At 42.6% G+C, this 13056-nt stretch overlaps 1 protein-coding gene across 1 annotated transcript in view; it reads left to right on the forward strand.

Annotated features, from left to right (window-relative positions):
* Positions 1–171: 171 nt before the first annotated feature.
* Positions 172–13056, forward strand: part of LOC101860158 (putative ATP-dependent RNA helicase DHX57) — a gene marked incomplete in the record, with an annotated part of 47974 nt that continues 35089 nt past the window's right edge. The window contains 6 exon segments of the mRNA XM_013080835.2: positions 172–318; positions 2213–2370; positions 4078–4399; positions 5168–5314; positions 8857–9036; positions 9471–10605. Coding sequence (XP_012936289.1) covers positions 2259–2370; positions 4078–4399; positions 5168–5314; positions 8857–9036; positions 9471–10605 — 1896 coding nt within the window.

A 13056-nucleotide genomic window follows, 5' to 3' on the forward strand; every position in this document is an offset into this window, starting at 1 on the left:
TGACCCCCCCCTCTCGACAGGCCTGAGCATAATACCCTCGTTGTTCGTTGATGGAAGGACTATTTTGTACCACAACAAAGTGGGCAGGTTTCAATCGTACTCTTCTTTTATTGGAAGCACAACCAGGAAATGAAACAGAATGAAATGAAACGTTGAACTGCTAAAACTGTTTTAAGTCTAATTAGAATAATTTGAAAAAAAAGCAATCTGCAACTTCTTGGATTTCATTCACCAGTGAAATCAAGACTCAGTCAACACGATATTAATTGCTTGATTTGCTGTTGGATTTCTTTCTTTCTATTCTCTTGTGCTGCTGAGGTATAGTCTAGATCTATAGAATCTAGATCTAATCCTTTGATTTTTTTTTAGAACTTTCAAAATGATATCTTTTCCCGATTGTACTATTCTCTGCAACTTCGAGTGTAGTACCATCGCTCAATTACAATTCGTAAAAAAAAAAAAGCCAGGAGGACTTCCGTAACGAGCGACCACTAGATCTATGAGACAGAGCAAAATTGAGGGCTTGGGGTAGGGGTCACGGTTAGGGGTAAGGGTAGGGTTAGGGGTAGGGTTAGGGTTAGGTCTAGGCCTCTTCGGAAGTCCTTCCTATTTTACAGGAATCTTGAAGTGTGGGATGGTCTAATGGAAAGTAACGAGTGTATTACTTTTGGTCCCCCTGGTGAGAATAGCTCCCGCTATTTCTCTCCCCCCCCCCCACCTGAACATCGACAGTGATATGTAGATTCTAGATCTAGATCTATATTTTTTAAGGCCACCTCTATTCTCACCCCGGGTGAGAATAGTGCAGGTGAGTCTTTTGGCTATTCTCACCCGGTGCACGTTCACCGTTATAGCCTAGATCTAGGCCAACCAATTTTGCGTTCACCCTCAACCACAGAATTCTACACTGTGATAGCAGAAAAATTGTAGAATTCTGTGCCGTGAACAAACGTTCCATTACTAAGTCGTCTAAGTATGTTAGCCTACTAAAACTAAAAGTGAAAAGCGTACAATTTTGTCTGTGGGCAGTGGAGAGAGAGAGAGAAAGAGAGAGGAGGAGTAGTGCGAGAACTTCCGGGCAAAACAAAATGGTGACCCGCGTAGTTCGGCTCGATTCAAAAAGTTAAATAGCCGTAGCATCTTTGTTGACGACCAAATTGATTTACTTTTGTGTTTTACCATCATTTTAAAACTTTGTTTTGGTCAATTTGATCGTCCACACCGATAGACAGATTCAGAAAGAGACAGAGAGAGAAGAAGAGGGGAGGAGTAGATCTTGCGAGAACTTCCGGGCAAAACATAATGGCGACCCCCGTAGTTCAGCTCGATTCGAAAAGTGAAATAGCCATAGCATCTTTGTAGTCGATAAAATTAGCTTACTTTTGTGCTATAACGTAATCTTTTCTTTGCCTTTATCCATTTGATCATCCACATCGATAGAAAGTATTCCGAAATTAGGAAAAACAGGTCTTGTTTCACACCGGGTGAGAATAGCCTACGGTGGCAAGTCTCACCCGGGGTGAGAGGTCGATCGTATTTATTCTCACCCCGGGTGAGAATAGCCACTTTCATTTTTTAAATGTAATAGTTCGGTCTGCTTCAAGCGTTCCGTCCCATGAGATGAAGGAGCGCTCTTACAGAATTAAAGTCAGGATATATATGGCCCTGGGAATATATGGAAAATTACGATGCAGACTTTTGAAACAGATATGATAATCTCAACCAGATATTTGCTAAATTAAATCTTAGATGAACAACAAATAGAATGATAATAAGTTAAAACATTTTTCGCCTCTCCAGTAAAAAATATCTCTCACTACTGACGCTACTGCGCGGGGTGTGGTACCGGCCACCAGTGGACCATTCGTTGTTTACACACTTAACGATGGCATGGCAGGCCTCTCACTCTCTGCCTGCACACAATAAATTATGGTTCAAAGAACAGAGAGCATGTTCGAATGTAACGAGACACGAGCACGAGACAAAATGCTCTTGCTTGACGGTAGAAGGGTTGTAAATTATTCAGATCAAATGGGCGAGGGCGTTAAATCGTGTTAACTAGTTTAATAATTATGCAATCCAAACTCTTTTCTTCACTTTCATTTTTTTCTTCTTTTCTTCTTTCTTTTTCTTTTATAGAGGCCTAGGTGTAGTAATATATAGGTTTATACCATGTAACTTAACAAACCTTTCTTTTTTACGTGACTGGAAGTTTGCAGAGTGTAATGGTCTAAACGAAGGACGAGTGTGAGGTGGCGATGGAGAGGACGACTGTGAGAAAAGGTGGAAAGCCCAACCGTGGTGGGGGGCGTCACAACCGGAGAGGCGTTGGTGGGCGTGGCGGTGGGCGCGGCGGTGGACGCGGCAGAGGTTAGTTCAAGTTGTAGCATCTTGTCAGTGATCGCAGCCACCCTATAAAAGAAGTTTTTTTACCCTCTAGATAAGGCTTAAATTGTCAGGATGAGCATAGATGTGTATTGCTCTTTAGAGTATGTGTATCTATATACTCTAGATAAGGCGTAAATTGTCAGGATGAGTATAGATGTGTATTGCTCTTTAGAGTATGTGTATCTATATACTATAGATATAAGGCTTAAATTGTCAGGATGAGCATAGATGTGTATTGCTCTTTAGAGTATGTGTATCTATATACTCTAGATATAAGGCTTAAATTGTCAGGATGAGCATAGATGTGTATTGCTCTTTAGAGTATATATCTAGATATAGAACTCCAAAGGTCTTGTAATTAAATTCCTGCATGTGGTTGAATGATGCATCTGATGAGAATGTACATTTTGTCCGCTTTTCTTCTCTTTTCATATTGAATTTTAATGAGAGTAATATATAATTACATTTTTTAATGTATACCTGCTTGTGTTTTTACGGTCCTGTACAGCCGAGAAAAATTTCCCTCTGGGATAATAAAGTGTTATCTTATCTCTTATCTTATCTATCTTGTACTAGCTGGCCACTAGGGTAAAAAAAAAACCGATGCTGTTCTGCAGATGCTCACAGTTGCATGCTCATGATCTCTGAAAATATCACTTGTAATTCTCAGAAATAAAAATGATGCCCTTTGCTTAAGATTATTTTTTTTTATGTCTCTTGATTATTGCATTCTTTCTGTGGTGTGTTTTCAGTTTGAGACAGTTTTTGATTTATTTCGGTGTAGTTTTTACATTATTGTCTTTGTGTTGTTGTGAGCTGTTAGGAATAGCAGTTGAGAAGTTATAATTAAAGTTAACAGAACTTCAAATAAAATTTTGTTTTATACACAGAATGTTATAATTTCCTCACAATAATCTTTGTGTACAGATATATAGGCTCAGTGATTCTTGCAAGCTGATTGCTCTTTACCTTGTGTCACATCATTGTTATTTCGTGACTGAGGGGACTAAATATTGAGGTGAGGGTGGTTGGAAGGTGCCACTGGAAGGCAGTGCTTATTTATTTTCTTTCCTGGTTGTTTCTGTCTGTCTTTCTAGCTTTATCTCCACAATAAATGACTCTTTTGTGTAAAAATGTTTCTCTTTGAACAGGACATATATATAAGCTGTCTAACTAAAGATAGAGAAGTGACTTGGGTAAAGTGAAAAACTGATGTGACTGGGGTGACTTTAATGACTGACTTTCATTCCCAAGATAACTTTTAAGTTTTAGTAAGCGTTTAACGTACAAGATGACTTTATTCGCTAGGGTAACTTTAATAGATGTGATGACTTAAAATTAAAAAAAAACCCACAACTATGGATGACTTTACGCCTCTATTAACACAATTTAGATTATTTAGGAGGCAGGCTTCCGACCCTGCCTGTCAGGGCCAACCCGGGCTGAGAGGGTTATATAACATCCAGCAGAGAGGGACCTACATTACTTTATTGACTGGGATGACTTGAGTGACTGAGGTGGCTTTACTGACTAAGATGACTTTTAATGATGAAGATGACTGAGGTAACTGTTGAATCACCAGGGTGACTGACTTAAATCACTGGTAATTTTGATTTATAACTGAATTAATGACTTTAATGGCGGAGACGACTTATGTGACAGAAATGCTGGCCCCATGTTTGTTTCCAGGAGATGGTGGGGGCCGAGGTCGGGGTGGCTGGTCGTCTTCTAGAAAGGGCGGTCTGGATCTGGATGACTCGGTGGATGGCCCGGTGGTTGGTGGCTACTACGATGATGATGACTGGGACGGCGGGTACAACTCACAGCCAAAGTCAGCCCGTGGAAGGTCAGCGGGTGGAAGGTCAGCGGGTGGAAGGTCAGCGGGTGGAAGGTCAACTGGTGGAAGGTCAACTGGTGGAAGGTCAATGGGTTCAAGGTCGACAGGTGGAAGGTCGGCTGGTGCAGGATCAGGCACTTCAAGGTCAAATGACACTGGGTCAGCTGGATCAAGGTTGGTGCTGAATGTGATACATATGTATGTGTACATTATATATTTATATATGCTCTTCTGTTTCTCTGGTGTGCGGGTGGTTGGAGGGTGCCACTGGTTGTTCTTACTTTTTTTTCTCTCCCCTCCATCTTTTTTGCTTTTTTGTGTTTGCTACTCTTTTGTAACACATCTAATCTTCGGCACTTATTACCTTATTGTGTTGCAAGTGCCGTAAAACTCTTACTAAAACTAAATGAAAGACATTGTATACTGGTCTGGAATCTTGTTTTTGTGAAAGTAAAGTACATTTCAAACTGCCTGAATAAGTGGGGAACGCCTGGGGTCAACTCGGGTGTCGCAATGGGCTTGCAGCTAGATATGTGTTACAAGAACAGGAAACAGCTGTGATTGTTATGATGTCCAAAAATGGAAGCAATTGGAGGGAGGGGGCTGTACTTTACTTTTGCTGTTGTTATGTCTGACAGGAACACGAGACAACAGGCAGTATTTGTTGTGATGAGTGAAGAAGAAGGGGCTTATACTTTACTTTCACCAGCAAAAATCAGTGGTTGGTTGGCGGGTGCTCTGGTGTGGTTTGCTTCTTCTTTCCTATCAAACGTCTATCGTCTTTATCTCCCCCCCCCCCCCATTTTTTGTGTGTTTGTTACCCTCTTGTAACACCTCTAATCTTCAGCACTTATATGACCTTATTGTGTTGCAAGTGCCGTAAAACGCTTACTAAAAGTAAAAATCGGGGAGGTTATTCTTTATTTTTATCTTTGCTTTCAGCAGTGCTCGGGGTCGAGGGTCTCACTCAAAGGTCAAGGTTGAGATGCAACATTTGTACATGAGCCCCGAGAACCAGGAGCTGGTGCGGGCGACGCTGCTTTCTTTACACGCCGGCATGGAAGGGGACAACGACGAGGACATAGATGAGTACGGGAGTCGTTGTGTCTGTGTGCTCAGTGTGTGTGTTCTGATGTCATGTGTGTGTGTTCTGATGTCATGTATGTGTGTGTTCTGTGATGTGTGTTCTGTGATGTCATGTGTGTGTGTGCTCAGTGTGTGTGTGTGCTCAGTGTGTGTGTTCTGATGTCATGTGTGTGTGTTCTGTGATGTGTGTTCTGTGATGTCATGTGTGTGTGTTCTGTCATGTGTGTGTGTGTGTTCTGTGATGTGCTGTGATGTCATGTGTGTGTGTTCTGTTATATGTCATGATGTCACGTTTATGTGTTCTGTGATGTGTGTGTGTTCTGTGATGTGTGTGTGTTCTGTCATGTGTGTGTGTGTTCTGTCATGTGTGTGTGTTCTGTGATGTGCTGGGATGTCTTGTGTGTTCTTTTCTATCAAACATCTGTTGTCTTTATCTCCCCTTCTTCTTTTTTGTGTTTGTGACTCCCTTGTAACACCTCTAATCTTTGGCACTTATATGACCTTATTGTGTTGCAAGTGCAGTAAAACTCTTACTAAAACTAAAAAAACCCAGTGATGTCATGTGTGTATTCTGTCATGTGTTGTGATGTCATGTGTGTGTGTGTATGTTCTGTGATGATGTGTTTTGATGTGTCGTGTGTCTATAATGAACTTTAATGCTATGTGTCTGCTGATGCACAGTTAAGTCAAGTGTTTGTGTGGTTTGCTTCTTCTTTCCTATCAAACATCTGTCATCTTGATCTCCCCTCCTTTTTTGTGTTTGTTACTCTCTTGTAACACCTCTAATCTTCGGCATTTATATGACCTTATTGTGTTGCAAGTGCTGTAAAACTTTTACTAAAACTAAAACTAAACAAGTGTCTGTGATGTCATGTGTCTATGATTTGCTGTGATGTCATAATTCACATGTCTGTGTGCTGTGATTTACGCGTCGGACTCTTCCTCCTCCTCCTCTTCCTCCTCCCCCTCTTCCTCCTTCTCTTCCTCCTCCTCATACTCCTCCTCATACTCCTCCTCCTCATACTCCTCCTCCTCATACTCCTCCTCCTCATCTCCTCCTCATACTGGTGTGGTTTGCTTCTTCTTTCCTCACAGCGGTTATAGAGCGCCCATTTAGTTTCGGCTGGCGCGAGGCAAGCAAGCCGGCGCTTCCCCAGGTCACGGGGTCATTTACCTGCGCCGCCGGGGATTTCCCTAATCAGCCGAACACCGGCAGCGCTCTTGTATTTTTTGCAAAGTTTACCAGCACAGTGAGCCAAAGCTAATGTAAGATGAATATTTTAATAAAGACCACGTAAATATTCAACATATTAAGGAAGAAAATGAAGAAATCGGAAGAACATGGTACATTACACTTAAAAGCTGTGAAGTTCTCAAAAAGGGGACTTAATTTGATAAATGTGTCATGGGTAATCAATTATAAACATCGATTTAAATATGATTGCCCCCAACGAATTCAATCAAATTTGCACACAGGACTGAGAACATAATGAAATTTGTACTGACAAAGGGGCATATGCACGAAGTTTCTGGATCCGTAATTATTCAGGTTTGAAGTTGATTTTTGCAATACTCTTGCTTTGCGACCTTGTTTTTTCATAGCGATATCCACGATACATGTAACTACAGAACAGATCTTTTCTTGCCGATACACTTATGAAAACACAACCTAAACACAAAATACAAAAAGAACACAATATTGCTGGACTGGAGGAATTATCTCATTTTTCCGCGGTAAGCTTTCGTCTTTTGATGGGTGGTGCACACGACAGAGTAGCTCAGGGTGGGTTTGGACGTGTTGTGACTGCATGATTGTTTTGACGTGTTTTTCTTTGTCTGTTAGGCCACGGTTGCATGAATGAGATCACCCCCTTGCTCACAATGGAAGGCCATTCCAAACCCACATTTTTGTATCCAAGGAACGCAGTGTTTCTCAAGGATGTGTTGTTTGGGGATGACCTTTTCTTTTGATCGATTTTGATTGAGTAGCACGTGTTTTACGGCACTATCGACTCAAGACCTTTTATTTGCCAAATATGTTTCTGTATAAAGACATATATCGTGTGATGCATGACTGAATATGTGGTATTCTCTCTAAAGTGATTGGCTTTCCATGTGCAATTACTGTCTGGATATCTTTGAAGGTGTCTTTTACGTGAACAAATTTCTCTCTCAGAACAATTAATGCGGTGTCTATTATGCTTTGATTTCGTGTACATGCAACTGTTCCTTTTGCTAAAAATGATGCTAGCTGTCTGTACACATGGGCTGTGATGTATTTTTGGCAGTGGCTTCCTATAAATGAACGGCTGTGGTAGGCCTGTGGTGTGAGGTTGTGTTGTTTGAGGATGTTATCAAATTCAGAGCAGGCAGGACTTGACCTTGGAATAAGCTCCCCAAACTCTAACTCTGACAGCTGATCATGTACACTAGAACCCTTCCTCTCAAATCTCTCTGCTTCTCGTGGATTATCCGACAAAATCTGACAGCCCTGTAACAATTGAATGTCCTCGTTTTTTTCCAGCCCTCTTTCATTTTTTGCCGTAGATATGCACATTTTGTCCTATTCCAGGCGTGCAATTCTCCATAGATTGATGGGCCAGCTGTACATCTATATCATGTGCAGCCTCCTCAAGAAGGCGATGATGTTTGAGCACAATGCCCACCATATGATCATGTTGAGTGTGGCTCTCCATGACAAAAATATTGTTAAAATTGACAACGAAATTCTGATGTAGTAGAGGCAAGAAAACTAAAAACAGCAAGGATGAATGTTCAGAGTGGTGGGTTGGTATTTTTTAAAAATCACAGAAAATCATAGAATAACTTCGTGCATTTGAAACTTGCACATGTAAATGAAAATTGTCCCCACAGTTGATACATGAATTTCTGTTTAAATCGTTGGGGGCCGGATTGATATATCTAAATCCAAACTGAAAAAGTTCTAAACATTGAAGATGCCAGTTTGAAAATCACAGACTTACTTAAATCCCTTGTAAAACTGATATAATCGGACTTACAAGAAAACAAGTTATACCGGCCTACAGGTCAAACATAGCACGTTACAATGAAATCTCAATCGGCCTTGTAGCATTTATAGTTTCAGAGTTAGGAGACTTTCAATTCGCACTAAAACGCCATATTTACTACTGCCCCGGCACAGGAGGAGTGACGCTGCGGTCACCCCAATTAACCCCTCTGACAAGTGATTTATGACTACGCGCTGGGCTGTCGGGCGGGGCGGGCAGGGTGGTGAGGATGGTCGGGGAGGAACTGGGGAAGGAAAACTAAGTGAGCGGTCTGGACGGCATTTTATCCGCTGTGTCCTATCAAACATCCATCGTCCTTATCTCCCCTTCTTGTTTTTTATATTTATTACTCTCTTGTAACACCTCTAATCTTCTGGCGCTCATGTGACCTTATGCAGTTGCAAGCGCCGCAAAAACCTCTACTTAAAGCAAAAACCAAAAAAATACTCCTTCCCATCCTCATCTTCCTCCTCATCCTCATCCTCATCCTCCTCCTCCACTCCTCTGATCCGGCAGAGAGTACAATGAAGAAGCTGACTATGACGAGCTAGACGTGCGTGCGGAGGACCAGTACTGGATGACGGAGAGGCCCCTTGTGCTCGAGGAGGCTCGCAACTACGGGGGAACGGCCCTCGGCAGTCACGGAGCCGTTCCTGTCACACCCGAGAACAGTTTCGCTATCAGCAAACTCCAGCGGTAGGCATTTCAGCTTTGTAGGCATCGTGTATTATATCTTTTTTTATTGTCTTTTGTAAGTGTTTTAAGCTCTCATCAATACAGATCAGATGTGTTAGAAGTTTTTGCCGTCAGCAAACTTCAGTGGTTGGGGTTTTTTTTTTTGGCTTTGTGTGGGTGGTTGGCGGTGTGCTCTGGTGTGGTTTGCTCCTTCCTACCTTCTTTTCAAACACATATCATCCTTTTCTCCCCTCCTTCTTTTTTTGTGTTTGTTTTTCTCTTGTAACACCTCTGTGGCTTCAGTCATGAGCTGTCTCAGGAAGATAGCACAGGCTGATTTATTTGCCTGTTTGTGCGTATGTTGCAGGTGTGATTATACGTATCATGTGTCTGTTTGTGTGTATGTTGCAGGTGTGATCATATGTATCACGTGTCTATTTGTGTGTATGTTGCAGGTGTGGCTTCAGTCGTGAACTGTGTCAGGAGGCCCTGCAGGTGTGTGATGATGACACGGGCTCGGCCCTGGAGTACCTCCTCAACGACCTCTTCCTCCTCTCCGCTCCGCACGACTCTCCTTTCTCAGGGAGGAACAAAGAGGAGGATGAGGTTTCGACAGCCTCCAAGATGGCTGAAGCGGAAGAGGCGCGAGAGGAAGAGAAAATGGCGCTAGAGGCTATCTACGAGTCCTCCTTCCAGGAGCGCATTCCCAACAGGGTATGGAGCTTACAGTTGCAGCTACCCGAGCTGCTGCAGATTTTGTGTGCCAGAGTCGACGCAGCCAGTGTGGGTCGTAGTTTAGCAGTCCTCAACCCGCCAAAAAGCCGCAAAGTGTGCCCGTTCTATTTGAAAGGCTCGTGTAAGTTTAAGGATCGCTGCAGATTCTCGCACAGCCGGCAGGATAGTAAGGCGGGTGAGCGTGGGGGCGGCCCAGCGGCGTCATCCGACGACAGTTCCACTCATCAGCACCCGATCTACGACAACCTCCGGGTACTGGAGGAGGAGGAGAAGAGCCCGTTCAGCATTGAGGTTCGATTCCCCCCGGGGAACCTGTACCCCCAGGAACCCCCGGTGTTAGCCTTTTCCTCTCTGGTGCCCGAGCTCGCTGCTCACACACGGCTAAATATAGCGCAGTTTTTGATGTCTGAGGCCCGCCAGGCCTCCCTGGATCATCTCCCTTGTGTGTTTACGTTGGTTAGTTCTCTCGAGGATAAGGAGACTCTGGAACAGCTGTTGTGTTTACCACCCCCTGAAATTAGCCGCCCGGTGATCCCCGAACCCCCAGAGACTCCCCAAGTGGCGGAGAGCAAAAACTCTCCACGCTCCAAGTCGCAGAGCACGTCGAGTAACCACCACAGTCGTCAGTCTCCTCCACCCAGCCAGCCAGACTCTGTCAATGCCGGTCACCGCTCTTCAGGAAAAAGCAGTGGTGGTGGTGACCAGCGGCATTCTGGGAGTGGGGAGGCGGGACGGGCTCCGAAGCCAGTGCAGCCCGCCCCTCAGAGGAAAAGGGAGCGCAGTCCGGCAAGGCATAACCCCATGGGCATGCAGAGACAGAACAAAGCTATACAGGAGGAGTTCTTCAGAAAACAGGTTTGTTCCAAATGCAAGAAAACCAGCTTTTTACACTTTTTGGCTCTTTTATTTTTTAAAAGAAACTTTAGTTCCATTAAATTCAGGTGATAAGCTGCGACTTTTTTCCTCAGCTTTAAACATTGCTACTCAAACAACGATGCTGTTTATTTGTGGATGGTTGGCGGGTGCTGTGGTGTGGTTTGCTTCTTCTTTTCTGTCAAACATCTATCGTCTTTATCTCTTCTCCTTCTTTTTTATGTTTGTTACTCTCTTGTAACACCTCTAGTCTTCGGCACTTATATGACTTTATTGTGTTGCAAGTGCCGTAAAACTGTTACTAAAAAAAGCTGTTTATTTGTGGATTTTCCCGATTGCAGGAGTGTCATTTTCTCGTCTATTCTTAGCATACACCTAAAACATTAAAACAATTGACATATTCTCCTCAACTACACACTTTTAGCGTACGCCAAAGAACCGCGGTCCAACAGCCAGATGAGTACTTTTCGAGACTTATTATCTGTGTTGTATAATCTGCTGCAGCTTATTAACCAGCGCGGCTTATTTGAGAAACAACTTCAGATTTATAAAAGATTTAGTGGATGTGGCTTATATACAGGTGTGCTCAGTAGCTCAAACTTCACGGTATGTGAGTGCACATGTTTGCGAGTGAGTGCTGTGAGTTGTTTGGGATGCAAGTGGGGTCGGTGGTCTAGTGGTTAGGCTCTCGGACTTGAAACCGTAAGGTCGTGAGTTCGAATCCTGTCAGGGACCCGATGTTGTGTCCTTGGGAAAGGCACTTTACACGAGTTTTCCTCACTTCACCCAGGTGGGAATGGGTACCCGGCTATAGACAGCGAAAGTTCTTGTCAGTTTGTTAGTGTTTGAGCGCTTATTCAGCTGCTTGCACTGTATGCTTCCCGCGAAGCTGAGAATGTTTCTGAGTGTTCTATGGTCTGCTGGGGTAATAATATAGTGTAAAGCGTGTAGAGCTTGCTGTCGAGCGGGGATATGCGCTATACAAATGTTATTTATTTTATTATTATTAAGTGAGAACAAGGGACTTCAGAGCCTTGAGAGAATTTCCATTACTTTATTTTGTCATGGTGATTTGTTAGTGTATTGAAACTATGAGACAGAACCATCCACAACACTGTGTTTGTGAATCAAAAGAATGACCAGTGAAGGGCCCAGCTTTTGTAAGATAATCGAATGCTTTGAGAGAGAGACAAGAAATTGAGCCAATTGAATGAGTGATTGAGGGGTGCTTTGGTGTGGTTTGCTCCTTCTTTCTTATCAAACATCTGATCAAACATCTATTGTCCTTTTCTTTATTCCTCTTTTTTGTGTTAGTTACTTTCTTACTATACCTCTAATCTTCAGCACTTAAATGACCTTTTTGTGTTGCAAGTGCCGTAAAACTCTTATGAAAACTAAAAAACAAAATTGACGAGCGCCTGATTCCACCATGTCGTGACACAAATATCATCTATCGTATATTTGGCAACTTGGAAACACATGTGTCACTTTTCCCATAAAACTACGACAGCTACAGAGTTGAAAGTTGGCAAGTACCTGCAAAAAGATAGATAGGTCCCCATGACGGAGCCCAATTTTTTATTTATTCGTTTCCTGAATTTAGAAAAATATATTTGACAAAATGTTCCCATCCTTTTTTGGCCTTTTTGATTATTCCACTGAGAAACGAAACAAATCTGCATAGCTGTCCTTCACAATGAAAGTGCCGGAAGTGATCTTTCGCGAGGCGCATTTTGTTTTTGAGAGTATAGATCTAGACCTTCTAATTTTTTGCATCTCTCAAAATTTATTGCTCTATTCCAGTAGAGTGTAAATAAAGTAGGCCAATGACTTTCAGTTGATGTTAATGCACCGATCATTCCTTTCATGGAGAGGGGGCCCAGCTAGTTGTAATATAATACACAATAACACAAAAACAGACAGTAGGCTTACCTTTGTTCTGTGCCTCTGTCAGTTCAGTACTCTGTTTTTGAGCCAGGTTTTTGGCAGAATTTGCTACCGTGTGCATCCTACAGAATGTCACTTCGTGGCATTGATGGTCTTGTGGTTAGGCTGTACTGTTGGGCTTGCTACCGAAAGGCAGTGGGTTTGAACTCCCAACAGGGATATGACATTGTGTCCTTGGGAAAGGCACTTAACATGAATTTTCCCCTCTTCACTCAGGTGGGAATGGGCACTTGGGTAAAGACGGTGATACACTTTGTCAGTTTGTCTATGTTTGAGGATTTGTTCTGACATTGCTTGCGCTGTATGCTTCCCAGGAAACTGAGAATGTGTTCTAGGGTCTGCTGGTATAGAGATAGTTGTAAAGTGCACAGAACATACTGTAGCCTAGAGCGTGGATATATGTTGTATAACTGCCATTGTTATTATTATCATCATTATTATTATTATTATTATTATTATTATTATTGTAATTATTATTATTATTAT

The sequence above is a fragment of the Aplysia californica genome, unplaced genomic scaffold, assembly GCF_000002075.1.
Source record: "Aplysia californica isolate F4 #8 unplaced genomic scaffold, AplCal3.0 scaffold00102, whole genome shotgun sequence".
NCBI lineage: Eukaryota > Metazoa > Mollusca > Gastropoda > Aplysiida > Aplysiidae > Aplysia > Aplysia californica.